We start from the raw sequence: 27,640 nt of genomic DNA on the forward strand, positions 1-27,640 counted from the left end.
TTCATCCCTGAATTAAATCCATGCCACAAAGCTTTGAAGGATTATTTCAAAAACCTTTTCTACCAAGTGTTTCCCAGCGAAGATCTAACACCCATTTGGGGCCAAAGTGATCACTGTCACCAAGGCAGTCCGGGTGAAGCATTGTGTGCTCCTGGCAGGCTTCCTGGCAGAGGACGAGGCAGCTGCCAGTGAAGAGCACCTTGGGAACACAAACAGCCTCTTGAGGGCTCAGGCAGTCCGCTTGGCTTTAAGTCTGCAACGTGAATGAATTTACTAATAGGAATGTAGTAATAGTCCAAGTTTCAAGACAGAGGGAATGAATATCCTAGCATTGGGCAAGGCTGGCACAGGGAAAGCCAGGGTTCTGGCCATAAAGCCTGTGACAATAGAGCGGGTTCCTCGGAAGCCCTTCGGGAATGCTGAGCTGGTCCTTGGAAGCCCACTGGGAACATTCACTGAGCTGGTCCTGGCCTTGGCTCTCCTTCTGAAGCTGTTTGCTGGGAAGTTCCTAGATGGCCTGACATCACAGGGCAGAGGCCATCACAGGGCAGGGGCCAGCACAGGGCGGGGGCCAGCACAGGGCAGGGCCATCACAGGGCAGGGGCCATCACAGGGCAGGGGCCATCACAGCGTAGGGGCCATCATAGGACAGGAGCCATACAGGAACCTCAGGTGCCCTATTTCACTGCTTATCAGCTTCCACAACCAAAGCAGCCTTGACTTTACAGGTCTATGGTACAAACATCACTCCCAGGAATAAAGCAAGCATTCTTTGGCTCCAGGTTTCTTCGGTGTATCTCACCCGTTCTCATATGTCAACCAGGAGAGCAAAATTGATCCCCATTTTCCTTCCAATCCTACAGAGAAGACACAGACTCAAAATGGCACCACATTGCTTTATTCCAACCTCCAAACAACGCAGAGAAGTGATGACTTCTGATGCCAAACCATGCACATAATACAGGAACAGAACAAATCAATGACAACAGAAAGAAAATGATTACACAAACAGCTATTTCACATTTCACAGAAGTGTTCTGGCAGCGTTGGCAAGTACTTCCGGCCGACTGCCTCTTCCAACAAGGATCTGAACAAGCCCCTGATCTTAGCAAAAGTGCCACACTTGCCCCCTGACAGGTCACACTCCAAGGCGCTGTAGGTCACACCACTCCGTTCAGCAGACTTTTGTAAACTCGATCAGAGGTAACTAAATTGTGCGTGATTCCGATGAAAACAAAGTGAAAATACAACAGAGAGTGGCAGGAAAGGAGACAGGCTTCCCTAAGGCATCGGGAGCCGCTGCCGGCCTTCACCAGCTTCAAGGAAAGCCTCATTCCCTTCCTCAGCAAACCCAATATTCAGAAGCCGACTCAGCAGGTTCAAGTCGAAGATTTTAAAGATCATCTCCCCATCTTGCCCTTTTTATTTTTTCTTTTTTTGGTATATGTTTCATATAAAACCTGAAATCAAGTTCTACTTTATAAAAAAAATTGAATATCTTAATAGTAAAAATATATATATAATCTTTAAATTTCTGTTTAAAAAGACATTAATAACAATACTGCAGAAGACTGGATTGAGCGCCCCCCCGCCCCCACAGACACATTAAGGCAAAGGCTCCGGGACAGCCACATCCCCCTGGCTGGGGCTGGAGATCAAGGTGGACACATCAACAGCTGGGCTTCTCCCTCACGTTCACAGAGCCGTCCTGCATCCCGAAGTACACTCGCTCGGCCATGTTGATGAACAGGCCCGTGTCCACCACGCCTGAGGGACAAAGCACGGAAAACAGCATTAGGTTCCAGCTCCCAAAGAAAGGGGGCCGGCAGATCCTGGGGCGCCGAAGGCCACTGCACCGGGCACAGCCGTGGCTGCCTCCTTCTCCTCTCCTGTCCTGGCTTTCTCTCTGTACCCAATAGACCAAGCTCTGTCCCACCATGAGGCCACGGCCTGATGCCGTTCCCTTTGCCAGAATGGGTCAATTGCAAGTGCTTCTGGGAAGGACTTCTCCGTGTTTCCCACACAGCACAGGACAGGCCCATTTCTAGACAGACTGTCCATGAACACTCCCAGCTATTTTCAACAGTACTACAGACCTAGAAGGAATTCTTCACAGAGCGGGAAGAGACAGCAAAGCATACACTTGACAAAGGACCCACACTGAAATACATGAACAACTCCACAAAGCGTTTAAAAAGGCCAACACCCAATGAAAAAATGAGCCAAAGATCTGAAAAGGTATTTCAAAAAAGCAGCTATCCAGGGGCCGGCGCTGTGGCACAGTGCGTTACACTGCCACTTGCCATTGCTAGCATCCCACATCAAAGCACTGGTTTGTGTTCCAGCTGTTCCACTTCCAATCCAGCTCCCTGCTAATGTGACTGGGAGGGCAGCAAAAGACAGCCCAAGTACATGGAAGGCCCAGATGAAGTTCCTGGCTGCTGGCCAGCCTTGGTCATCTGGAAGCATTTGGGGAATGAAACAGCAAGCAGACGGGAGAGATTTCTCTGTCAAACACATAGATCTCAAAAGAAAAAGGGCGGGGGGCAGGGCGGTGGCACAGTGGCCTAACTACAAAAGTCTTTGCCTTGCACACACTGGGATGCCATGTGGGTGCCGGTTCTAATCCCGGCAGCCGTGCTTCCCATCCAGCTCCATATGCCTGGTGCCTGGGAAAGCAGTCAAGCATGGTCCCGGGCTTTGGGATCCTGTACCCATGTGGGAGACCTGGAATGAGGCTCCTGGCTCCTGGCTTCGGATCAGCTCAATTCCAGCCATTGAGGATGGAAGATCTTCCTTTCTGTCTCTCCTCCTTTCTGTATATCTGATTTTCCAATAAAAATAAATCTTAAAAAAAACACACATACACACTCAGCAATGCACGCGGACAGCAGTGAGCTCCATGCATCTCACACTCAGTCACCCAAGCGCTGGTCAGAGATATTCCGGAAAAGTGAAACCATCTTCATAATGAACACACACAAACCCTCTGTTGCTGTTTCCTAAGCACTGGTGCACAATGACTTACACAGCATTTAAATCACATCAGGTATTCTAAGTAACCCATGATGAGTTCACATACAAGGAAGACACGCACAGGCAATGTGCCCTGAGTCACGTAAGGAACTAGCACACCCTCTGATGCTGGTACCCACAGGGAGGCCTGGAACCAATGCCCAGGGATGCCAGGGACAGCTGGACCTCCCCGTGTGACCTTTACCAACCATTATATATTCACATACACTACGAGCTGGGGAGCAGACACTTGCGCACACTGACGGTGTATGACAAGCAGAGCGCTCAGAAGCCAACAGCACCGAGTGAAATCAGAGACACCTGCTTATCCTCAGAGCCAGGCACTCCCTTCCAGCGAAGCACTGACCAGAAATGTCCACTGTGGGCATCCAGTGAGGTGCTCAACTACACTGTCATTAAATGAATAATACAGCTATTTCTTACAGAAAAAAAGGAAAGATTAAGGAAGCTCTTTGGTGAGTCAGTATGTCATCATCTCCAAGCCAGAAAAAGCCAGAACAGACACGTATTCAAGTACATTGTTACTTGCAAAAAAGGAGCAGGGCAGGGGCCACGGCAGAGCACCCGAGGCAGCAGCCACACCGCGGGGCCTGGCCCCTTCTAACACAGAGTCCTTCACACGCAGAGTTGGAAGCCTTAGTCCAAACGCAGAGCCGGGCGGCAGAGGTGACAGCTCAAGCACCAGAACTGGTCACTTATTGCTGGGGTCCGTGTGATGGGTGTGGAAGACAGGAAGGTGTGAAGAGTATAGTTCCTTTGCAGGCAAGGTCGCAAGGAACTTCCCGCTGTGTGGCAAGGCCCGGCGGATGTCTCTACAACACCTGAATGCAGCTCCACCTCGCTTTGCATGGACAACCCCATCGAGATTTCTGTAATTTATTTATGCATTGCCTGCCTCTGTGGAGTTACTGTTAAATATCAATAGGAACTTAGAAGCTAATGTTGCTGGTGCCGTTTTTAGCCAAAGAGCTATTGTTGCTGTTAGGGCTGCATCCTGTGGCAATATGCTAATCAAGGGTGCTAACTCCCCTTTTGATCCTATGCTAATCAAAGGTATTCTGTCTTCAGGTGTAGTGGGAATCTATTCTTTCCCTCTTTCTTTGATCTTTTAGGTCCCTTCCTTCCTTGACTATCTCAAGACCAAGCTGTAAAGTAATTGTGGTAGGAATGTGTTAGTGACTGATATGCACCATATATTGAGAACCTTTTCCTAGCCAGGTGCCAGGTGCCAGGTGAATAGCAATCTAGCCTTAGGTGAAACAAATGGCAGAGTTATCTTTGGAAACACCCACTTGACCATGACGTAAAAAGTCTGAGCCAGAGTTTGACTGATTTTGTATGAATAAAGCGGACAGCTTTTGTGCGTGGTCCATTATGATGATGAAGAGTTACTAGTGGTCCGTCTCTTTCTTTCTCTCTTTCTTTGCGCCTCATCCACGCACCCTTCGCGAGTTCCAAACTCAGCTGGAACTGGACTCCGGCAACTTATGATGGGAGATTCGATTAACTTCTTAGCTCCCCAGATTACCAAGCCCAGCCCCAGCCACGTGAGCATGTGGGCAGAAAAATCTTCCACCAGCAGATGTGAGATTTCTGTCTATCTTCCCCCTACCCCAGCCCTTACATTCTCCTTCAAATAAAATGAAAATACAAACAAACACAGATAGATAGGTAGATAGATACATACATAGATAGGCAGAGAGTATTTTTTAGAAGGCGATAGAATGTTCTGCTAACAATGGCTGCCTCCTAGTTGGCTAGGCAATAGGGGAAGGGACTTGTCATGGTTTACTCACATGAACTACATCATTTCCAAAACAAAATAGAATAGTAAGCCACCACAAAACACAGAAGTTCTGATACCAAACTGTGCCTCCCCAACCAGGGTCTCCCAGGGACGAGCAGAGCGGCCCCAGAAGACCCTCCTCCTCAAACATCATGATCCAAGAAAGGCGGATCGGTCCAGACAGGCCTTAAAGAACGAGCAGCGAAGGTGGTGCTGTGGTGGGGTGCGTAAAGCTGCTGCCCACGGTGCCAGCACTCCACACGCATGCCAGTTTGTGTCCTGACTGCTCCACTTCCCATCCAGCTCCCTGCTAATGCACCTGAGAAGGCAGCAGAAGACGGCCCAAGGCTTGGGTCCCTGCACCCACGTGGGAGACCTGGAAGATGCTCAAGACTTCCAGCTTCAGAACAGCCCAGCTACGGCCATCACGGCCTTATGAGGAGTAAACCAGCAGAGGGAAGGTCTCCGTATCTATCTTCCCCTCTGTAACTCTGCCTTTCAAAGAAATAAATAAATCTTTACAGAGAGAAAGAGGAAGGAAGGACAGACTGGCAAACGAGCACAGACTAGTGGGCATTCTGTGGAAGGGCACAGGATGCTAAGAAGCAGGGAGGGAAGAACCCAAAGCCATGCTGGGCTTGCTTGCCCTATTATCTGCCTAACAGGGAACCTCTGGTTTCGTTTTCCTAACTCTGGGTTCCTAATAAAACCCTGAGCTTCTCTGGATGCAGCTTCTCCAGGCTGAGATGCAAAGCAAACAGAAGGAAAAGTCCCCTCTCAAAGGGACTGCTCATCCCCCTCACCAACCCAAAATAAGTCAGAGTGGTGCATGGGTGCCCCCTGGTGGACACAGCAAGAAATTACCTCACAGGAGAACCATGACACAGAGCCACCATTTCCCACCCAGTCCCCTATGACTGCCTGCATTACCATCACAGGCAGCTCCCCTACTTCACTAGGAGCAGCGTCTACGTGTTCTCTCCCTCCCATCGTCACGGCTCCTTACTCTTCCATTAGGAAAGCAGCATTAGGCAAGACGATGAATATAGTTCATGAGTTGAACTACCTCTGTCTCCATAAATCTTATAAAAGATTATAGAACGTTGAGATGACTAAATAAGAGTTGGAAGAATCAATTCTTTATTTCAGGGCACACAGTCACACACCGTTTCCATTCCCAGCTATCATGGATAACTGAGAACCCACGTATCTAGCAAACAGTGAAGGCATGGTGTCCTTTCCAGGAAATTATTCATCCATAAATACACCAATCCTCTCCACAACCCTGAGATAGGCTCAAGCATCAGCCCCTTTCACCAAGGAACAATGTGAAGCACACAACTTGTGCCTGGTGGCACAGCATGAACAGCCAGGCTCCTTCTGTGAGCAGCCTGCTGCAGACCCCACTCTCAGCCACCAGCTCGGCTTTTCGTGCTGGGTTGGCCTTGGCTGTCTTGTTAGGTAGGCAGTTCTGGCCCAAGAATAATCCATAACATGGGAAGCTCCTGGCTAGACTGCTACCTCCCATTTCTCATCTCCCTTTAACCCTCCAGGAGAGCATTGGACTCCCATTACAGTCACTGAGGCCCATCTCTGCGCTGCCCCCGGCCACCCGTGCTGCTCCTGCACCCTCCCAGGCACGAGCTGCATCGGGGGCTCTCCCATGGCCCACACATGGTCACACTACCTCTCCCAAGCCCAGATCTTGACACCATGTGAGGATTAAAGTTCAAGGTATGGCAGCCAACACAGGACTGCCGCCCTGGGGCTGCAACCCTGGTTACTGAGTAATCTTCCTCAGCCTGAGTCTTCCTCCACTGCTTCCTCATCAATGTGCACATACATCGTTTCAGGCACTCAGCACTGTCCAGACACAGGCCTAAATCTATTCCAGAAACCTCGACATCTTGGAACTCCCTCACCCTCTCCGAAAGAAGCAACTCTGTACTACAGACTCCCAGAATCCCCCTCGCAGAATTCAGCCCATTCTATCTCATCTGGGAGCAGAGATCCACTGCTTCCTCCCAAAGATGCTGCGTAGGCACCAATGATTCCCGGGGAGCAAAGATGCAGGAAGCCAAGCCAGAAACCCCGAATACAGTAAGAAGAAAGTCGAGTTCTTCCTTCCAACCAAGTTGTTCAAAGCCCGTGTCCCCTACGTCTCCCGCAGCCAGGCTCAACGGACAGGTGAAGGGCACGGGACCACACGCCCAGGAGATGCTACTCACGCTACCTGGGATCATTTTGATGGCCTTGTTCACTTCACTCCATTGATGGACTCGGTCAAACTTCCAGTCCAGGATAAAATTCCCATTATCCGTCACCACAGGACCCTAAAAGATAATTTTCCACATTGACAAAAGATATAAATACAGACAGGAAGAAATACAAAAAAACAGAAATGATAACCAAAGGCAAGAATCTTAGTTAACCCACTCTGGCTGGCACTTGCACCTTACACCTTCTGGAAGGCATGCTGGGAAGGAGTACTGAGCAGGAGCTTTGGCGTGAGTGGGACTCGGGGTGTGCGTTTTAATGCCACACAGGTAAAAACTGGAGAGGAGCCATTAACTCCTGTGAGCGTCAAAGCTTCTGTACTACAAGACTCGAATACATGATACGTCATCAGGGCAAATACATAAACATTGCCTGGGATGACCAAGGGCTCAACAACCCTTGGCTGCTATTATGCTGAAAAATTACCACAGAACAGATCGCTGACATTACACGGCAGGAGCAGCAGCTCTGAGCTCAGACAGGCGGGGGCAGGTTCAGTTCACTGATCTCAAGTTCCTCAGTACCTCTGCATACTGGAACAGCAGAGGCAGAATGCAAGAAGACAAACGCTGACAGACAACACAAAGATGAGGATTCTAGAGAATTCCCTGCAGACCAGCAGGAACTCAGGGCAGTGGTGGTGGTTAGGACACTGCTTGGGACACCCAAATCCCACAGCAGGGCACCTGGATTCAGGTTCCAATTCTGCCCTGTTGGAGATTCTTATTAACGCACACCCAGGGAAGGCACTAGAAGTAAAGGCCCCAGTCCTTGGGTGCCCAGGAACCCAGGTATCTGAGATTCAGACTGAGTTCCTGGCTCCTGGCTTCAGTCCGGCCCATCCCTAGCTATTGTGCGCACTTGGGGAGTAATCCAGTAGACTAGAAAACTCTAGTCTCTTTGCCTTTCAAATCAGTTAACTTTACAGAGAGAGAGGGAGAACTCCATGAAGGCAGGGAGCTGCAGCTCTTGCCTGGAGTAACCCATCTACAAGAGGCAACCCCACCACCTGCCCCTGGCCCTTCTGCTATGAAAAGGCCACAAACACCCATCGAGCCTGTGTAGCCCCCCTCGGCTAGGACCACTCTCAAATCACAAAAGCACAGAGAAGCAAACACACTAAGCTACGAAGGTACCAGGGTCACAGACCACCTTTCTGTCTTCATAGTCTGTAAACATTTTCTTTAATAAATATACTATGGGGCCCGGCGCAATGGCGCAGTGGTTAAGGTTCTCGCCTTGCACGCCCGGGATCCCATATGGGCGCTGGTTCTAATCCCAGCAGCCCCGCTTCCCATCCAGCTCCCTGGCTTGTGGCCTGGGAAAGCAGTCGAGGACGGCCCAAGCTTTGGGACCCTGCACCTACACGGGAGACCCGGAAGAGGCTCCTGGCTTTGGATTAGCATAGCATCGGCTGTTGCACTCACTTGGGGAGTGAATCATCGGATGGAAGATCTTCCTCTCTGTCTCTCTTCCTCTCTGTATATCCACTTTTCCCATAAAAATAAAATAAATCTTAAAAAAATAAATAAATATACTATTGCAGATATATTATAAATATAATATATATTATATTATATATTATATATATTATAAATATAATATATAATGCAGAGAATATAACTATAGTTAGGTTGAATTATTTCTTTGGCTTGTTTATATGTAAGAAAAAAAGCTTTTTTGGCAATTGGCCCACTTTAGAAACCAAAGACAAATATTTGGATGAAAGTGTCTGGAGCAAACTCCTAAGGAGTAGTCCATGTGCTCCTCCAAAAATTCCATATCTTGTCACACTTATGCACAGAATGAGAGAAAGAGGAGGAAAAACCATGCATAAGGTCAGTGCTGTGACTCAGCTGGGCAAGCCTTGTAATGCCAGCATCCCACACACAAGTGCTGGTTCAAGCCCCAGCTGCTCTGCTTCCAATCCAGCTCCCTGCTAATGTGTCTGGGCAAGCGGTAAAGGATGGCCCACCTTCTTGAGCCCCCAACATCCACATGGGAAAACCAGAGATGGACTTCCAGGCTGCTGGCTTTGGGCTAGACCAGCTGCATTGGGGCGATCGTTTGAGGAATGAACCAGTGGATGGAGATCTTGTCTCCCTACCTCACATTACTCTGCCAGTCTAAATAAATCAATATAAGATCCCAAGGGATAGAAACACTCATGTTCCCATTTAATACAGGAGAGTACACCATATCGGGTATGTGATTATCTATTATCTATTTGTGATTACATACAGAAATACATAAAGTCAACTCCCTAAAAATAAACACATTAACTGGGTTGAAGTAAGCAGAAAGCCAGCCGCCTGCTCTAGGCACAGAGGACCTAACTGGAGCGGAGAGGAAGGCAACACTGGGACTGGAGCGCCCTCCGGAACCTCGTTGGCCACTTACTGCCTTGTGGACGGCCATTCGAAGTTGAACCTCGCCCCCAAACTTCCGGGTCACTGCTCGGCTCACTGGGACGTAGGCCATGGGGATGACCTCGATGGGGATTCCCTTTTGCCACTGATCCCCAAGATTCTTTGAGTCTTTCCTGCCGAGAGTCAAGAAGCAGCATGAAAGTAAACAAGCTTAGTGGTTCAAACACCAAATGCACGAACAGGGCTAGTGAGCCGATGGGAGGATGAGGAAAGTGGCGGGGCCAATATACACAGGCCCTCACATGCACAGGCTGCAGTGTTACAGGTGATGAAAATGTTAGAATCCGACATAGCTGGCTGGTGGACAAGCACGTCTTCATTATTCAAGTTCTTTGTATGGTCACTATAAAATTTACTAATCCTGTCCCATATATACATATTTGCATGCACACACACATACATGCATTTACACACAGACACACAACTGCCTTCTCCCAGACTCCTCACAGGAGACTCTAGGAGCCTGCCTAAAGACAGCCTGCAACACAGATCACGTGTGGCACACCCTGGAGGAGAAAGGGCAGTCTGAGTCACTGCCTGTGGGCAGAGTGTGCCCTGCTGCCCTGAGGCTCCCTGGGATGAGCTGGTGAGTGCCACGTGAGGACACATCCTGCTAACAGGGCGACAGGCTGTTTCCTTCCCCTCTGATGGACACGGGAAACAGTGCTGGCGATCATGGCTCAGCCCAGGAGCGCTGTGACCAGTCAGTGACATCACAGCACGGACGTGGAGCCTACATCCTTGGTCCTAAATACCAGCCTCAGAACGTCAAAGAATCCCTCACTTCTCTCCAACTTCCCCCATAAAAGGGGGTGTGTTCTGCCTTCCCAGGGGGCAGTTCAAAACACTGGACACCGTACCTGAAATCAGCAATCACGATGAAGTGACTGGCATAGCCTGCCACGATCTTCTCCTGGGTCAGGCAGCCTCTGGGGAAGGAAAAAGAAGTACAGCAATAAGAACCTAAGAACTGTATCAGATACAGGAACCCCAAATCCACTCAATCTAGCAGATTTCACCTGATTGACAGTCAGGACGAGGAAACGGAACAAGTCCTGGGTGCCACCACTGCTGACCAGCTAAACTACCTCTAGTCTGCCATCAGAAGGACCAACAAACATAAAAAATCTTAGAGACAATACAGGGAAGTCTGCACCAATTATTGCTGGATTGTAAGAACCAGGACTTGAGCTTTTTCAATGTACCAAGGGTATCACTTCAGAACTAGCAATATTTTCTAAATAAATGAACAGATTCCCCAACTGCCCAAAGGCTAGAGGACCTTCAAAGCCAAGGCCACACAGTGACCCCAATCCAGCCCAGTAACACGCTGTTTATAAAAGTCTGAGAGGATAGACACAGACGCACAGAGAAACCATTAAGATGATTCATCTCACTGAACAGGCCCAGGTTTGCAGCCACCAGACCACTGCTAATGACCAGACATGCCATTCCAGCTCTCAGGACATTCGCCATCGACATCCTGATGGAAAGCAGCCTCCCACCCACCACGGCGGTAATTTGTTTATCTTGTATTTTGCACTGGCAAGGACTAAGGGGTACACGCCCTTTAGTAAGAAAGTCGCCACGATACTCACCCACCCCCCTTGATGAGGTTGAGATCAGCATCCACTTCATCCGCACCATCGATGGCAAGGTCAATCTGTGCGGAGGCACGAGAGAGACAAGAAAACCGTGAGAGCCTCGGAGGAGCCTCTGTGCTAACCCTGCCACGCAGTGCCCCACGAAACCCTCAGCAGCCCTGGTTGCTAACACTCAGCCAGCCAAGAAGCTGGGGTCAACTAGGAAGGCAGCAAAGGACGGCCCAAGTACTTGGATCACTGCCTTGCTTCCCATGTGGGAAACTGCGATGGAATTCCTGGCTCCTGTTCTTGGCTTGGCTCACACTTGCCATCTGGGGAGTGAACCAGCTGATGCTGAAACTCATTCATGCTGTCTCTCTGTTGCTCTGCCTTTCAAATAAATAAGTTTCTTAATTAAAAGGAAGCAGCAGGGCATGGCGTGGTAGCTAAAGTCCTCACCTTGCATTTGCTGGGATCCCATATGGGTGTTGGTTCTAATCCCCGCAGTCCCACTTCCTGTCCAGCTCCCTGCTTGTGACCTGGGGAAGCAGTCAAGGACGGCCCAAAGTGTGGGAGACCCTGAAGAGACTCTGGGCTCCTGGCTTTGGAACAGCTCAGCTCCAGCTGTTGCAGTCACTTGGAGAGTGAACCAATGAACAGAATATCTGTCTTTCCTTCTCTCTGAATATCTGACTTTCCAATAAAAATTTTTAAATAAATCTTAAAAACAAATCATGACCTTAGGCAAATGACTAATCCTCTCCCTGTCTTTTCCACATCTGTGAAATGAAATCATTATGGCACCCACCATCAAGATTCCTGAAGATTAAGTAGCTTAAAGCAGGTACAGTACCTAGTACAATACCTGGTATAGAGTAACTATCTCAGACAGTGCTAGTTGGGGTGATGCGTGACACTGCCAACCCTTGTCAATTTCTGCCTCCTCTGGCCTGCCCTGTGTTCAACAGTCCTTACCACAAAACTTAACTTTAATCTGTTTTCAGCTGTCCGTGGCTGCCTCAGATGGTTACTTCTTACCTGCTTATCTCCACTTCAGTGTTAAACTCCAGGCTGGCTTGTTCTTGTACCTCTGGTAAAGGAGCCTAGAAAGCCGATTTCAGCCAGGCCAGCCCTGTCCAGTTCCTCTCTACTGCGCTCATCCTGAGCCCTTAGAGCTAAACCACGTGGAATGTACTAGAAACTTATCACCTCCCCACTTGGCATCTCTGGCAGGATTAATACTCAATTTCAGGACAGAAGTTGGTACAACCCACTAAATTCTTCCCCAGACTAACAAGATGAACTGAACCAGGCACAAGGGACAGCCATGAAAACAGAGAAAGCCACAGCAGCGTGCTGGCTCTCACCTCTGGGTGCCGATCCAGGTCACTGAGGGTCAAGCCATATTGCAGGATGAGCTGCCGGGCCTGCGGAGAACAGGAGAAAACACCCACAATCACGAGCTGTCAGCACATGGCAAGGATTCTCCGAATTTCTGGATATAAGCAAACACTGAGTTCTGATCTGGCCCACTAAGAGGTAAGAGAGTTAGTCCCATGATGAAACTGCTGGTTCAGGGCTGCTGCTGCTGTGGCCCAGCAGGCAGTCACTGCTCGGGGCAACATGGACATCAGTAAGACAGCCCGCTGCTCCACTTCCAATGCAGCTCCCTGTTAATGCACCTGAGAGAGCAGCGGAAAATGGTCCCCACACCTGGGCTCCTGCCACTCACATGAGACCTGGGTACAGCTGCTTCCTGGCCCAGCTACAGCAGTGCAGCCATTCAGGAAGTAAACCAACAATTGGAAGCTGGCTCTCCCTCTTCTAGAGCTCTGCCTCTTAAATCAATAAATAAATCTAAAAAAATTAAATGCTATCGCCTCCTAAACCTTCTGGCAATATGCATGTAGATGAAAAATTCCAATAAAATACAAAATACTAGGAAAGTTTTTAAAATAATCCAACAGTATGAAAACAGACTGAAGATTGCTATAAATTGATGCAGTGATGCAGTGATTGCTGGACTATCTGATTAAGGAAAAATATAAAGAATCTATGCACCCAGAAGAGTATATAAAGACTTCCAGAATAGCTGAGGAATTCAGCAAATTTAGAGCCCCAGACTAAGAAGGACTAAGACTACTCAGGGAAAAAGTGCCATTTACTTGAGACATGCCTCCTGGGTGGCCAAAAGGGAAAACGGTGGTTATGGCTATAGATAGCTCAAGTCAGGCGGCACACCTGACCACACGATGCCAAGTGATGAGGCTCTGTATCCACATCACCGCCTACAACACAGAGACACAAAGGCCAGGAAATCTCTTTCAAAGGCACCCCTTCAAAATTCCTCCTCAGAAGGTCTAGATTCTAATGTTAAATAAATCAGCCACATAGCTCTCGGCAAGCACTGTCATTTCTGGAAAGATTGGATAAATGAAATGATCAAGGCCAGCCGCCTAAGCCACAGTCCCAAGCCTGAGACACCGGGGCCAGCGCCACGCCGGAGGCTAAGCCTCTGCCTGTAGTGCCAGCATCCCGTCCAGGCACTGGGGCCTGGCCCAGCCCAGCTGCTGCAGCCATTTCTGGGAGTGAACCAGCAGATACAGCACTTCTCTTTCTCTAACTTCCTTTGCAAAAAAGCTCTCAAGTCTAAATGACTGTTCCAATCTATTAGCTATAACTGGCCAGTATTTCCAGTCTCAGTGTGTCATTATCAATTATCACAATAACACAGGTTAGGAGAACATAACACAAGCACAAGATCAGACTTCCAGTTAAAAACAGCAACCTAAACATCTATACTTAACTCAGCTCTTTCTCAAACCTATTTTGTTAAAGAGATTTTATTTATCTGAAAGATTTAGAGAAGGTTCTTCTATCTGTAAACTGGCTCATTCCCCAAATGGTTGCAAACAGCTGAGGCCAGGGCAGGCAAAGCCAGAAGCCTCCTCTGGGTCTCCCACATGGATGCAGCGGCCCAAGCACTTGGCCATCTTCCTCTGCTTTCTTGAGCACATTGGCAGGAAGCTGGATTCAAACTGCTGTAGCCAGTACTCAAACCAGGCACATACGGGATGCCAGCACAGCACCACAGGGAATTTTTTTTAAACTATAAACCTCACAGAGGAGAAAACAGTAACACACTGTTGAAAGCTGGATCACAGATGGACAAAATGGCAGAAATAAGAAAAAATTCAGGGGGCAGAAGGGGAGATAACAGCATTGTGGCATAGTGGATAAAGGGGCAGCCTGCAGAAAAGTCCCAGCTTGTTTACACAGTTGCAGAATGGGGACTGTCCTCTACCTGCAGCACCAGCATCCCATGTGGGCATTAGTTTGTGTCCAGGCTAGTCCACTTCCAATCCAGCTCCCTGCTTGTAGCCTGGGAAAGCAAGAGAGAATGGCTCAAGTCCTTGGGACCCTGCACCCAGTGGCTTCAGATCAGCTCAGCTCTGGCTATGTGTCCATTTAGGGAATGAACCAGCAGACTGAAGATCTCTCTCTCTCTCTCTCTCTCTCTCTCGTTCTCTCTGTAAATCTGCCTGCCAAAATAAATAAATCATTTTCTTTTTTAAAGATTTATTTCTTTTTATTGGAAACCAGATTTACAGAGAAAAGGAAAGAGAAAAAGACCTTCCATCCACTGATCCACTCCCCAAGTGGCCATAACAGCCAGAAGTTGAGCTAATCCAAAGCCAGGAGCCAGTAGCTTCTTCTGGCCACATGGGTGCAAGGTCCCAAGGCTTTGGGTTGTTCCTGACTGCTTTCCCAGGCCACAAGCAGGGAGCTAGATGGGAAGTAGAGCAGCTGGAATAGAAACTGGTACCCATATGGGATCCCAATACATACAAGGTGAAGACTTTAGCCAATAGGCTATTGCACTGGATCCAAAAAAGTTAAATAGTTAAAAAAAAAAAAAGGAAATTTCCTAGAGGCAGCATTGTGGCATGGTGGATTAAGCTGCTACCTGCAATGAAGTCCTCCTCTATGGGTACAGGCTTGAGTCCTGACTGCTCCCCTTGATACCCCATTCCCTATAATGGCCTGGAAAGCAGCAGAAGATGGCTCGAGTGTCTGAGCCCTCAGCAACCACTGGGGAGACCCCAGTTTCAGCCAGGCCTAGCCCTAGCTGTGTGATCATCTGGGGAATGAACCAGCAGGTAGAAGAACTCTCTTTTGCTCTTTCTCTCTCTGTAATGTTGCCTTTCAAATAAATAAACATTTAACAATAACAAAAAGATGCCTGACTGTGATGGGGAACTCAAGGGCAACAGCACAGCAGCCTGAAGCATCACCCACCCAACTAGATGCCACCAAGTGATGACACTGAGGGAATGGGACAGGGCTGTGTCAGAAAAACAGACCTTCCCACTGCAGCAAGGCTTTGGTGATGAATTAGTGAATGGAATACAAGAAATAGAGGAAGCAGGAGAGAGAAGAAAAACTAAGCTGAGCTAAACAAGAAGGCAAGATTTACTTAACTTTAGAGAAAATACAACACTGGAGAGGCAAGGAAGAGTTATCAGCACACCACCTGGTTTACCTGTACTGTGACATACACATGGGACATACACATGGACTGAAGAACCAGAGAACTTGAAAAGAAAGATGCCCTCACCCCCGACCCCTTTAGAGTGACCTACTCTGAGCTCAGTGGCATGCATTATCCTAATTCCATAGCTTAGCCTGTCTACCTCGGATGTCCGCCTCCAGGGTCCACTTTGCCTCTATCTCCCACATGGTTCCCACACGGCTCCTATATGGCTCAGAAGAGTAACCCACACCCACCTTCCACCACTATTGGCTTCAGGATTTCCTAGAAAAGAAAAAAAGACTGGGTTGTTCAAAACTAAGTTCATTGAGTCTCAGCACGAACCACCTGTAAACCCAATCTACTTCTCTAGCCCATCATTTCACCTCGATTAATCCAACGCGATGGTACACATGGCCCTCCCTACAGTGGCCAGCAGGACAAGAGATGGCTCCAGCTCAGCACTTCTTCCCCCTTATACTTCCCAAAGTCTACGCTTTCTGTACCTTCCCCTGTAATTATCTGGCTCCATCAGCTCCTACCATTTGATGATGAAAGTGCAATAGATATGAAACCAAAACACTGTATTTGTATGATAATCAATCAATTCCTTTCACTGTCTTTCCTTTCTCACTTGTACATGTGGTTGATAATCCCTGAGGACACAGACCACAGGGTCCCATCCATCCGTTTCACAGTACTGGACCTCAAGATGCCCTGAAAAATGCAGGAGTGAACATACACCTCTCGGTGCTCCGACTCCGGCCTAGAGCCGCCCTGACAAGCCACACAAGCCAATGCCCGCCCCGTCAGAGACGGAGGACTTAGCAGGACAGAAAGGAAGCAACGACATACCTGGAAGGAAGTGGGAATACAGACAAGGCTCAGGTTCTCCTGTTTCACTCTTTCAGCTGCGGAGACAAAAGTGCATCGGAGATGATTCAGTCTCCTCACTTCTCTTCTTGTCACTGGTATACCTGCTCAAACCCAGCAGACAGGACAAGCTCTGTCTCCCACACTCTGCGCCCTTGACCTTGGCAAAAAGCAGTAGCCACACTTCACACATCAGAAGATAGGAACACGAGAGAGCTCACGAGGGGAGCACTCACAGGTGTGTTCATCATCATCTGCGCCTGCCAATACCCTAAGAATTTTCCACACATGACCTCTTTTAGTCCTAACAACCCAGAAGGGGAATTACAACCATTCAGTTACTATCTCCACTCCGCAGACAGGGACACTGAGGAACAGAGGGTAGAGCAACTTGCTACCCACAGGGACGGAAGCGGCAGGGCTGGGCTGTGACCCCGCGCAGCCCAGGTCTCCACTGCTATCCTCCACTGCCTTTCCTAGGAGTTTATCTCTGCATCTCTAGGCCCCAGAGGATGGTTAAAAGTAGTTTATTCATAATTGAAAATGTACCTTTTAGTAAAGCATGGTTTAGCCAAAAAAAAAAAAAAAAAGAAAAGAAAGCAGCTTAAGGAAAACTCATTAAAAATCCAAGTCTTTCTTTCTAATCAGAGTCTGCATCCTGGAAGGTTTAGGTGCCAGTATTATAAAACCACAGCACTTCCGGTCCTAAAATTCTTCACATACTTGGCCTAAGTAGAAAAGTACACAACACATGGCTCGTGTCTGACCAATCAGAGGCTTCCAGAAGCCATCACGTGCATGTCTCCTTAACGACAAAGTGTCTCTGGACCTGGCCTTCTGGGCACTGCCCCTTGGCAAGCGAGAGAGATCAGTATTCAACAAGTTTCTCTTCTGGGCTTCTTTACCAGGAATAAAAAGCAGAGCAGTAAAACCTGTTGAACAGCCACCGGGCCTGATCCCTGCTGAGTCTTTCCTAAGCACAGAGACAACCCACGTCAGTGAGTACCTTCAGGCACCAGCCACCAACTGCAGCAGCCCTGTGTCCACTCCATGGTTATGCGTGGGGAAAATCCACTTTGGCCTCCATTTGTTTGCCTGAAGAACTCACAGGCTGCAGAGGCAGCCAGAGACCGCACAGGTTCCCCTGGGACCTTCTGCTAACTTAGGGTTTCCCCTCCAGTTGAGCAAAGCTAGGACATCTCTCAGAGCTGACAGAGGGGGTGCAAGAATCCTTCCCTTCAGAGACAGGCAGACATATGGTATGGATCTCAGACAGGTGGTCTCCCCACCAGCCAGCTCTTGCAGCACTACAGCCACGCTGGTCAAGTGCAAAAGCAGTGCCCCAATTCCTCTACTGTATCCTCATCGCCACACACAAGGCCCCCAGAGGGCGGTCAGGACATACCTATTCGCTGTACAGCGTGCACAATTGTCGAGCCACTTCCAATTCCCAACACTTGGTTATTCTGCCAAAATAAGGGAAGAAAAAGCAAAGCTTGTTAATGTCATACTTTATACCCAGTTTTCAGTTCACTTCCTAAAGGTATAAAATTATAAACAGCAATTCACAATACAGGTGCAAGTTAGGCACAGTCCCTAAAAGATAGAAACATCACCAATCTCAGCGTTATACTCCATCCTATGATCACTGTGTAATTAATCACAGCGCCTTTCCCATCACCTTTTAGTTGAAAGGCAGATTCTACTGAAAACAAGATCTTCCATCTGCTGGTTCACTCCCTAGATGGGCTGCAACAGCTGGAGCTGAGCTGATCTGAAAGTGGGAGCCAGGAGCTTCTTCCAGGTCTTCAGCATGGGTGTAGGGTCCCAAGGACTTGGGTCATCCTACACTTGCCTTCTCACTCCATAAGCAGGAAGCTAGATAAGAAGTGGAACAACTGGGCCACAAGCCAGTGCCCACATTGGATTCTGACACTGTAGGCTATAGATTAGCCTGCTATGTCACCATGCCAGCCCTTCCCTTCATTCTAACACCAAATATCATCACTTCCTCCCTACATTCTACCTGACAGATTAAGCCCATTTCTTATCCTTTATGGCAACTTAAGGCAGGCAGCCTGGCAGAAAGGCCTGCATATAAACACAGAAGAATTCCTGGCCAACCCCAGGGAGATCAGGTATTCAGAGGGGAAGGCCTAGAGAAGACCCAAGGGAAAAAAGAACAGTGCCAGGGCAGAAAGCTTCCGTGCCTGTTCACACCAGCCTAACTTAAAAGGCAGGCAGAGGATTAATCACAGGCACCTTCAAATTGGCATCACCCCAGGAAGCCTCAGGGCCACCCCAGGCCCACAGTCAGAAGAGGGGAAAGCTGCCGAGCCTCAACACCTGTCTGTCCGGTGGACACCAGGCGCCCCCCCGCTGGAGCCTGCCTCTGACAACAGGATGGAGACAGAGGCTCAGGCAGGACCATGGGAACATTTTTCGCCTCTTACAGGAAGGGCTTCCAACACATGGAGAAGCCTTCCTGGGTACAAAGGACAAGAAACAAGTGTCACACACCGATCCTATCATAAGAAAAGGGACGGGCCTATGGGCACTCAGTCAGACCACAAATAGCAAACCAACACCAGCGACTACTAACAATCAAGGACTAACGGCGTTCTCAGCTCCATGTCCTGGGATCGGTTTCTTACAAGTTCAAGCTAAAACAACCAAACCCTGAAGTAATAGCTATTACTTATTAAGCATACATCAGAAACAACTGTTACAGTCAAGTCAAACTTCACAACAATCCTAATCAGATTGATTTTTTTTCCCCACACTTTTGAGATTAATTCAACACCCATGAGAAAAATTTTTAAGACTTTTAAATGAACAAAGGACATTACTGGATTCCCTTTCAGTGGAATGTTAGAACCTGCTTAGATGACCTAACCCCATAAGGACAGCTTTGTCTGTGACCAGCTATTCGACAGCTCCTTTGAGACAGACTGTAACTTCTAGAAAACTGCTAACAAAGCCCAGAATTGTTCTCCACAAAAATGTAAATTAACTGTGAAATGCAATTAATTATGGTCCTGGAGACAGAGCTTGTAAATTCATGCTAATAGTGACTGCCTATGAAGTTATGTTAATATTTAATTGCTGTTAAACAGTACTAAGAGGTGAAAACTTTTTTTAAGATTTATTTATTTTTATTAGAAAGTCAGACACATAGAGGAGGAGAGACAGAGACAAAGATCTTCTGTCTGGTCATTCACTCCCCAAGTGACCATAAATGGCCAGTGTTGTACCAATTCAAAGCCAGGAGCCAGCTCCCACGCAGGTGCAGGGTCCCAAGGCTTTGGGCTGTCCTCTACTGCTTTCCCAAGCCACAAGCAGGGAGCTGGATGGGAACTGGAGCAGCTGAGACACAAGCCAGTACCCATATGGGGTACCAGGGGTACAAAGGGAGGATCAGTCTGCTGAGCTATGGGCCCTGCTCCAGTGATTTTACCTTTTAAAGACAAATTCTCGATGAGACACAGAGTGGAAGATGGCTGCAGGCGTGCAGCAGAAAGCTCTGGCCTTGACAAAGCCCAAGCTTGGTCCAGTGCTTGGAAAACTCCAGATGCGCCGCTCACCTGTCCTGTCCACGCCCCCTGTGGCTGGGCCCTCCGCCCGATGTCTGTACCCTTGCTGAATTCTCAGAATGGAGGTGACTTGGCAGCCGAGGCCATAACCTATGTGACTGCACCTTCTGCCTCAACTTGTGCTGCACAGCCACTCACAGCGACTTACACAAGCTTTGGCTGGTGAGGATCCCAGGCTCCAGCTGACCCACAAGTCACGTGGTGCCATGGCCTTAAAGTGGGGCCTCAGCCCCAGGTGTCTTCAATGGGGGTCCAGACTGGAACTGACCCCGGGGAAGCTGTAGTTGCCCTAAAGGCAGATGCTGATCCTGAGCATGGAGGCAGAGGCCATCCCACAGCGTCAGAGTGGGGCTTCCTTGGCTACATCCACCACTATCAGAGATGGGCTCTTCCTCAGAAGTTCAAGCTCACACAGAGTTAAACTGGGACAATTCCAAAGGAGTCAGAGGTCACTAGAAGTAACTGTTAACTCCCCAGTTCCTCAGTTCCCAGCTGGTCACCCATGGATGTGGAACCGAGCAGGAATAAATGGCCTCTAGGTGCCAGCAGGGGGCGGCAGAGTACTCAGGCTTCCTCTCTGCCCCCGGCCAACATCCTGGTGCCATGGGCACAGCACAGCGGTGGTAGGGGGCTTTGTGGGGGTCCTGATATGGCTGATGAGTTGGCAAGTTTAGCTCCTGCAGATCCGTGGTTTGGCTGGGCCAGGCCAAAGCCAGAAGCCAGCAGCTTGTTCCAGATCTCCCACATGGGTGCAGGGGCCCAAGAACTTGGGCTGTACTGAAGAACCTCAGTATCAAAATCCCAAGCATTTCTTCATGGCCCATTGCTACTAAGAAACTGTGTGAGCTTGCAGGCCAAACGGCCTATGTGACCTTTAGCAGCCTATGTCACCTTTAGCACAGATGGGCCCCAATTCTTACGAATCAAGGCCCACCTAAGTCTGGTCATCTCACAGGTGGTTCCAAGTAATTAAGTGGGTGCTGATCTTAGTTGCTGGAGGCATGGGCTGTCCAGTGAGATAGGCAGGGAATGTGTGGTATTTCCCCTCACCTTGCAGCCAATTGCCCCTATAAAAGCCCCATGGATGTGCTGTGGTAAGGGGTCAGCCAGCTGCCTACTCTCCACCAAGAACCCAGGCTCAGACGTGCTGAGCTTGAGTAAACTATCCTTGTGCACTTGGATCGACTTCAGATTCCTGGTGATTCCTGGGAATCTCAAAATCTGGGCACAACAATATCACTGCCTTCCCGGGTGCCTTCACAGAGAAGCTGGATGGGAAAGTGGAACAGCTGAAGCTGGGATGTCCATGTGAGAAAGCAGTGGTTTAACTCACTACCTCACTACACAGGCTCCACGGATGCGCCAGTGCGTGAGGCCTCAGACGGGATACTAGGCAGTTAGGATTTTTGGACCCTTGTGAAATTATTTTTTTTAATATAAGCATATTTCTCCTCCATTTGTTCTTTCTAAGAGCACACCTTCTCCCCTAGAGGCAGGAAAAGGGGGCAGAACTAACATAGGAATTCACTATCTAAAGAGTTGTAACAAAAGCAAGAAGTGACCCACCTAATCTCGTCTCTGGGCCACTGTCAAGGAGATGGTACCTGAGAGGGAGTCAGCCAGGCCCACCCTTCGGAGGCCAGACTCAAAACCAGATGCCACTGTGAACAATTTCGTCCTTTGAGTAACTCTCCTGAGATGGTGCATACCATCTTCACCATTGCCTCGGGCTTTTTCCTCCCTCCTGCCACTATGGAAGGAGGTCTGGGTTTTTTCCTTTGGACACATGGAGCCCCCTCCTGCCACCATGGCAGGCGCCCTTTTCCCTGTTTTATCCAAAATAAATCCTGCTTTGCAAACTGGAAAAAAAAATTCTCTTTCAACAAAACCATTCTCTCCCCCTACACAAACCTCACCTGGAATATACAACTTCAGGAAGTTTAATTTGCTAAAATATTTCAAGGTTCTTAAGAGCTCCAAGAATTCATTAATGATTCATTTGGCAGGGGAAAGCCGAAAGCGAAACTTTCTTTGTGGGAGGAAGAGAAGTCTTGGAGGTCCCTAAGCACAAACTCAGAGTCATAGTTAAAACCCCACAACCCACAGGACAAAGCCACAGGAGAACCCAGACTCACTCAGCTCTGGGGCCCACCAGTGTGGGTCTTTTCCTAAATCCGACTATCAGAAAAGATCAGAAAGAATTTGCAACAGGTAGAGAATTACAAAAAAAAAAAATTTGAATGATTAATTTTGCCACAACCCACACTTAAAACAAAATATCTATTTATGTTTCTTTGAAAGTCAGATTTAGAGAGAGGAGAGACAGAACAATCTTCCATACACTGGTTCACTCCCCAAGTAGCCACAACAGCTAGAGCTGAGCTAATCCAAAGCCGGGAGCCAAGAGCTTCTTCTGAGTCTCTCACATGAGTGCAGGGTTCCAACGAGGGAGCCTGACGGGAAGTAGAGTAGCCAGGACTAGAATCAACACCCATATGAGATGCCAGTGCTGGCAGGCGGAGACTTAGTCAGTTGAGCCACCACACTGGCCCCACAAACACATACTTGTACCTTAAAGATGCTTGTGGGTGGGTCTCTCATGTACGGAAGACTTTATCCATCCATTTCTATGGTTTTTTTTTTTTTAACCTGACAGTTTTGAAACCTCTTTTCCACAGTCAGCAAAAACACCAAGAGACTTGGGCCAGTGTGGCAGAGCTTGCTTTAGGTCAGAACTCCACCTGCACCTCCCACCTCAAAGAAGGTAAGGCAGTGAAAGCCCTTAGCTTCCTGGGCAAATCCTAAAGGCTTCCAAAATGAGACATCACAAAACGAAAACATTCAACATGGCTAAACCTATCAACATACAGAAGACTGCAAGCCATGAGAAAATGTCTTAACTTAGCCATGCCTAGGTAACCTTAACCTGACCTTTACACTTGAAGCTAAGATAAGCTAAGAGCAAGCTCCAGCTATGCTGCAATTCAAATGCCAGATTCCTCAAGATCAAGTTCAGCCGGACACCCATGTCACTCACAGGGGCCCAACAGGCAGGTGACACAAAGATGAACTGGGGTGAATCAGATAAGCTCCAAGCAGGGCTCCTCCTCCAGAAGCTGGAGGAGGAATTACCAGGACCTGCCAGACTCCAAGCTCTTCCACCATGTGACCCTGATACCCTGGAATCAAATGACTAGCCCAGGAACCAGTGCCTTAGCCAAGGCAAATCAGAGGTGGCCAAAGGCTTCCTGCAAAGTGGCCACAAAGCAGAGAGCTGCTCTAAGGGGCAATGCTAAACCACATGTCGCATAGCCACCATCAGAACAACACTCACCTACCCAGCAGAGGAACCCTGAACTTCCGCTCATCATTTGGAACTACTGTCCGCCAACTTCCTCAAGCTAAGCCAGTCAAAAAACAAAGCCTGGGCTCCAAGGAGAGAGAAGGGATGAGGGCCAGCCTGCAGGAGTGCACACCCTGCAGGTTAACCCACCCTGCCAGTTCTGCCTCCAGCAACAGGCAGACCTGGGCTGGCTCTACTGAGGGTTTAACTGAGAACTCTTATACCCAGAGTTCTCAGTTAAACGTCTCCGCCTACCCAGATGTGGAAACAGCCTTGGAACACCAACGCACAAGGAGACTGGAAACCCTTCACCCAGAAGATTCTAACCACAAGGCCACCAATGGCTTAAAAGGTCCATATCTGTGTCCACAGTACACACGTCTATAAACATTTACAGATAGGCCCCATCAGGACCAGCCTTGAATGAAGATAAGAGCAACTACCAGCTAAGAGCTTATCAGCGAAGAGGAGGAAGGGAGAGAGGAACACAGATCATCAGAGCCCTGAAAGGAGGCAAGGGACTCTGAACCAAACCCTGAAGGCCACATGATTTTAACAAGTGCTCTCAGAAGGCCAACAGAGGGCTCCTCGGGACCACCTGGTAACGTGGTGGAAGGATGTGGCCTGAATCTTGGGGGCTCAAGTCTGTATTGAGGACTTGCAGACTGTTATTCAACACTCAACTATAAACAAAACTTGTGGGGGGAAGGGCAGTGGCCCTGCAGCTTAGTGGGTAAAGCTGCCAGCATCTCATATGGGTGCCAGTTTGTGCCCTGGCTACACCTACAAATGGCCCAGGAAAAGCAGTGAAGGATGGCCCAGGTGCTTGGGGTCCGATCTTCCATGCAGGAAACCCAGAAGCAAGTCCTGCTTACTGCTGTGAGCCACTGCAGCCAGCTGACGAGTGAACCAATGAATGGAGCTGTGTCTCTACATAAAGCTCTTTCAAATAAATAAAAAGATTTGAAAAGAAAGGGGGGTAAAAAGAAGAAAAGAGAAAAGGAAGAAACAGAAGACATATGTCAACAAAAATTGGCGTAAATACATTAATAGGACAACTTAGATAAGGGGTTTCCGGAGCCCAGTATTGTAGCACAGCAAGTTAAGCCACCACCTGCACTGAGACCCAGCTGCTCCACCTCCAATCCAGCTTCCTGCTAATGCACCTGGAAAAGCAGTGGAAGATGGTCCAAGTGCTTGGACCCCTGCATCCCTGTGGCAACCCCCCAGAAGCAGCTCCAGCTTCTGGCTTCAGCCTGGCTCAGCATCATCCGTTGCTGCCTTTTGGAGCACGAACCAGCACGTGGAAGCTTTCTCTTTCTCTCTCACTCATTCTTTCAAATAAAATAAAACCTTCAAAAGAGAGAGACAAACACAGAAACAGAGAGACAGGGTACCTGATATCTCTAAGAAACAGAACAGAGAACGCCAACAAGGCCAAACAAACTCCACCACAGGACAGAAATACTCCTTTTGACTACAGACAAAGCACTATAATTAAGATCATTAACCTGGGGGGGGGGGGGTCCCGGCACACTAGGGAGTTAAAAGGAGTGACAGCGCCACACCCACCACTTCGCACACAAGTGGGGCCACGACCTACGTGAACCCGTAAACACCTTGGCAACCCTACCTTAAAGACAGCAGCTCCCCAGCTCCCCAGCGGGTGCACCTGCCCTATCAAAGGGAGAACCTGCCCTATCAAAGCGCACAGGTTTCAAAGCTCCTGGTTCCCGCCCCCGGGCTCACGTCTCCCTTTCCCTCCAAAAAAGCAGACTCCGGGGGCCCGCAGACACCGACTTGGAGAATCGAGCTTCCCGTGACAGTGAGAAGGGAAGAAGGGAAGAAGCAGAGGCAGCCCCGAGAGCTGTTCAGGAAGCCTGGCGGTCAAGTTCCTCCAAGTTCACCCACTCCCCCACACCCGACAGCGCTGGGCTGCACTTGACAAACGGCTCCGCCGGGACTAGGAGTCTCCGGAAACGGCTCCAGCTAGCTGGACGAGGCGTTTCTAGAAAGCTCAATGTGCATAGCACTCTACCCTAAGCAATTCCACAGCCCAGAGGCCTTGAAGCGACAGGGAAAACGCTTCCACGCTCGGCTGAGGGGCACACCCTCCCTCCCGCCTCGCGCGCTCCCCGCCATGCCCGCCGGCACCCACGAGCGCCCGGCACGAGCGCAACGCGTCCCTGACAGACGCCCCGACCTGCTCACCCTGACGTGGTTCTCCACCGCGGCGCGACCCGCCAGCCTCTTGGCCTCCTCGGCCTTGGACATCGCGGAGGGGGCCGGGCAGACGTGCTGGGCGTCCAGGCCGCTGGAGCTCGCGCTGCCGGTGGCGCCGCGGGTCCCCGACTGTGCACGCCCCGGAGGCTGCACGTGGGAGCCCAGGAGGCCCCAGCTGTTCCCGCCTCCGCCGGAGGCCGCGCCCCCGGCCCGCCCGGGCAGCGGGGCCAGGACCCGCCCGTAGAGGGTGCTGAAGGGCCCGGGGCGCTGCATCCCGACGCCTCCTCACTCCAGCCTCCGCCGCTGCAGTCCCGCCCCTCGGCTCGCCCGGAAGTCTGGGAGCTCACGCACAAGGTACACGGCTCTCGAGTCTTGCTGGGAAATGTAGTTCTAGAGCTCCGACAGTCCGTAGCTACGCGGCAGTCTGAACTACCCGCCCCACAATGCACCGCAACAGGGTGTGCAACCCCCCCCCCCGGTGAGGCTGGGTTTTGGCGCGCCTGTCATTGGGGTCGGAGATAGCCGCCGGCGGAGTGTGACAGGGTGTGGTGGTGTTCTTGTTGTCTTCAGAGGAATCCTGGCGGCTTTCTGTGAGGAAGGGGTCTCAGACCTGGCCCAGCATGGCGGCAGACAACCTCACGGCCGTTGCTGTCTGGTGCACGTCGTGACCTTTTTTAAGGGGCGTCTGCTCCAGATGTGTGGCTCAAGGAAACGCACCTACCGCTCCGCCGCCCCCGTCCCCGCCTGCGGTGCATCGTAGACCCCCACAAACCCAGAACTCCCTACCCTGGACACTGCGTTTGGCGAATGAAACGTGATTCGTAGGACTCGGCTGGCTTCATAAACACGAATCGACCCAGTGAAGGCGCCGGCCAGTCCTGGGTGGCTGACAAAGACTTTCCCTCAATGTTAACAGGTTCTGCTCTACCTTGAACGTTTCTTGCTGTTTGAAATCATCACGGACGAGGAGTTCTTAACCCTGTCTTACAGGCGTGGATCTAACGCTGGCCCTAGCTTTATCAGGCACTTGGAGGTCCTTCAAAGCACTTGACCTTGGAGTTGCCATTTGTGTTAGTGGAATCACTGTTGTTCATGAGCTCATCTCCCGGCCTTCTCTCTGTGTGTGAGACAGAAAAAATCACTGTTAGCATCTGGCGTCACCTAGACTTTATTTACTGGTGTACCCTGGAGGCTGTCTGCCGCTAAACCTCCACCTTGGTCTGTAGGAGAAGTTGTTGGAAGGGATATTAGAACTCAGAAATGAACACGTGTTCTGGCCAAGAAGCAGAACAAATATCTGGATTCCTACTGTTGTTGGTTTACAAAGTTTAAGTTTGGGACTTTTTTTTTTTTTTAGTATCTCCTGGTGGGAAATCTTTCCCCTGTTTTGGACTCTCAGCACCCCACTTCCAGAAGGTGTGTGGAACAAACGTTGGCCAGTCTTCCCTGGAACCCTCCAGCTTCTGGGCCTATGAACCACCTTAGATGCTGCTCATCTTGGCACTCACCAACTCCAGCTCATTCTTTAGACCCAGCTGAAACACCATCCGCTCAGAGAACCCTTCCTGAGTGCCCCCTATAAATTGGGCTTTCCACCCACCCATCCTCTCTTCAGTCTGCCCATAGTTTGTTAGAGCTTTCCTTGATCCTTTTTATTTGCTGACACTGAGTGAACTTGTGCGATTTTGACATAACAGTCTCAGAAGATTATGCATTCTCCTGCAAAATCTCCATTCCTGAAACAGCACCTGACATTTAGGTGAACGTCAACATTGCTGGTTACCAAATCAAGTCTCAACCCTACACTCTTTGGCCCTGCAGAATTCCACTCCCTGCACGCACATTCTTATCTCCATGGCTTTGCACACATTATCCTTCTTTCTCAGATGTTCTTCAAGATTCCTTGTGACTTACTATGCTGTAACCCAGAAAGCCACTCCTGGTTAGACCGGCTGTTCTTTTGTAC

At 49.5% G+C, this 27,640-nt stretch overlaps 1 protein-coding gene across 1 annotated transcript; it reads right to left on the bottom strand.

The window, feature by feature from the left end:
* Nucleotides 1–882: 882 nt before the first annotated feature.
* On the bottom strand, nucleotides 883–25,952 carry RPIA (ribose 5-phosphate isomerase A). The gene is made up of 9 exons (XM_040993559.1): nucleotides 25,663–25,952; nucleotides 17,921–17,981; nucleotides 16,498–16,553; nucleotides 12,479–12,538; nucleotides 11,127–11,191; nucleotides 10,389–10,457; nucleotides 9,500–9,641; nucleotides 7,056–7,155; nucleotides 883–1,767 (listed from the first exon to the last, which is right to left on the bottom strand). Exons 1-9 carry the CDS (start codon nucleotides 25,945–25,947, stop codon nucleotides 1,670–1,672), a joined length of 936 nt encoding a protein of 311 aa, XP_040849493.1. The 5' UTR covers nucleotides 25,948–25,952; the 3' UTR covers nucleotides 883–1,669.
* Between the last annotated feature and the right edge of the window lie 1,688 nt (nucleotides 25,953–27,640).

The sequence above is a fragment of the Ochotona curzoniae genome, unplaced genomic scaffold, assembly GCF_017591425.1.
Source record: "Ochotona curzoniae isolate NIBS_2020 unplaced genomic scaffold, NIBS_Ocur_1.0 contig_883, whole genome shotgun sequence".
In the NCBI taxonomy this organism is placed as follows: domain Eukaryota; kingdom Metazoa; phylum Chordata; class Mammalia; order Lagomorpha; family Ochotonidae; genus Ochotona; species Ochotona curzoniae.

Excerpts from the sequence above, each read along its gene's own strand:
- RPIA (XM_040993559.1), bottom strand. The coding sequence starts at position 25,947 with ATGCAGCGCCCCGGGCCCTTCAGCACCCTCTACGGGCGGGTCCTGGCC. Across the intron at positions 16,554-17,920 it reads GCACGCTGTACAGCGAATAG|CTGAAAGAGTGAAACAGGAG; the intron begins GTATGTCCTGAC and ends TTGTCTCCGCAG. Across the intron at positions 11,192-12,478 it reads ACCTGGATCGGCACCCAGAG|ATTGACCTTGCCATCGATGG; the intron begins GTGAGAGCCAGC and ends GCCTCCGCACAG.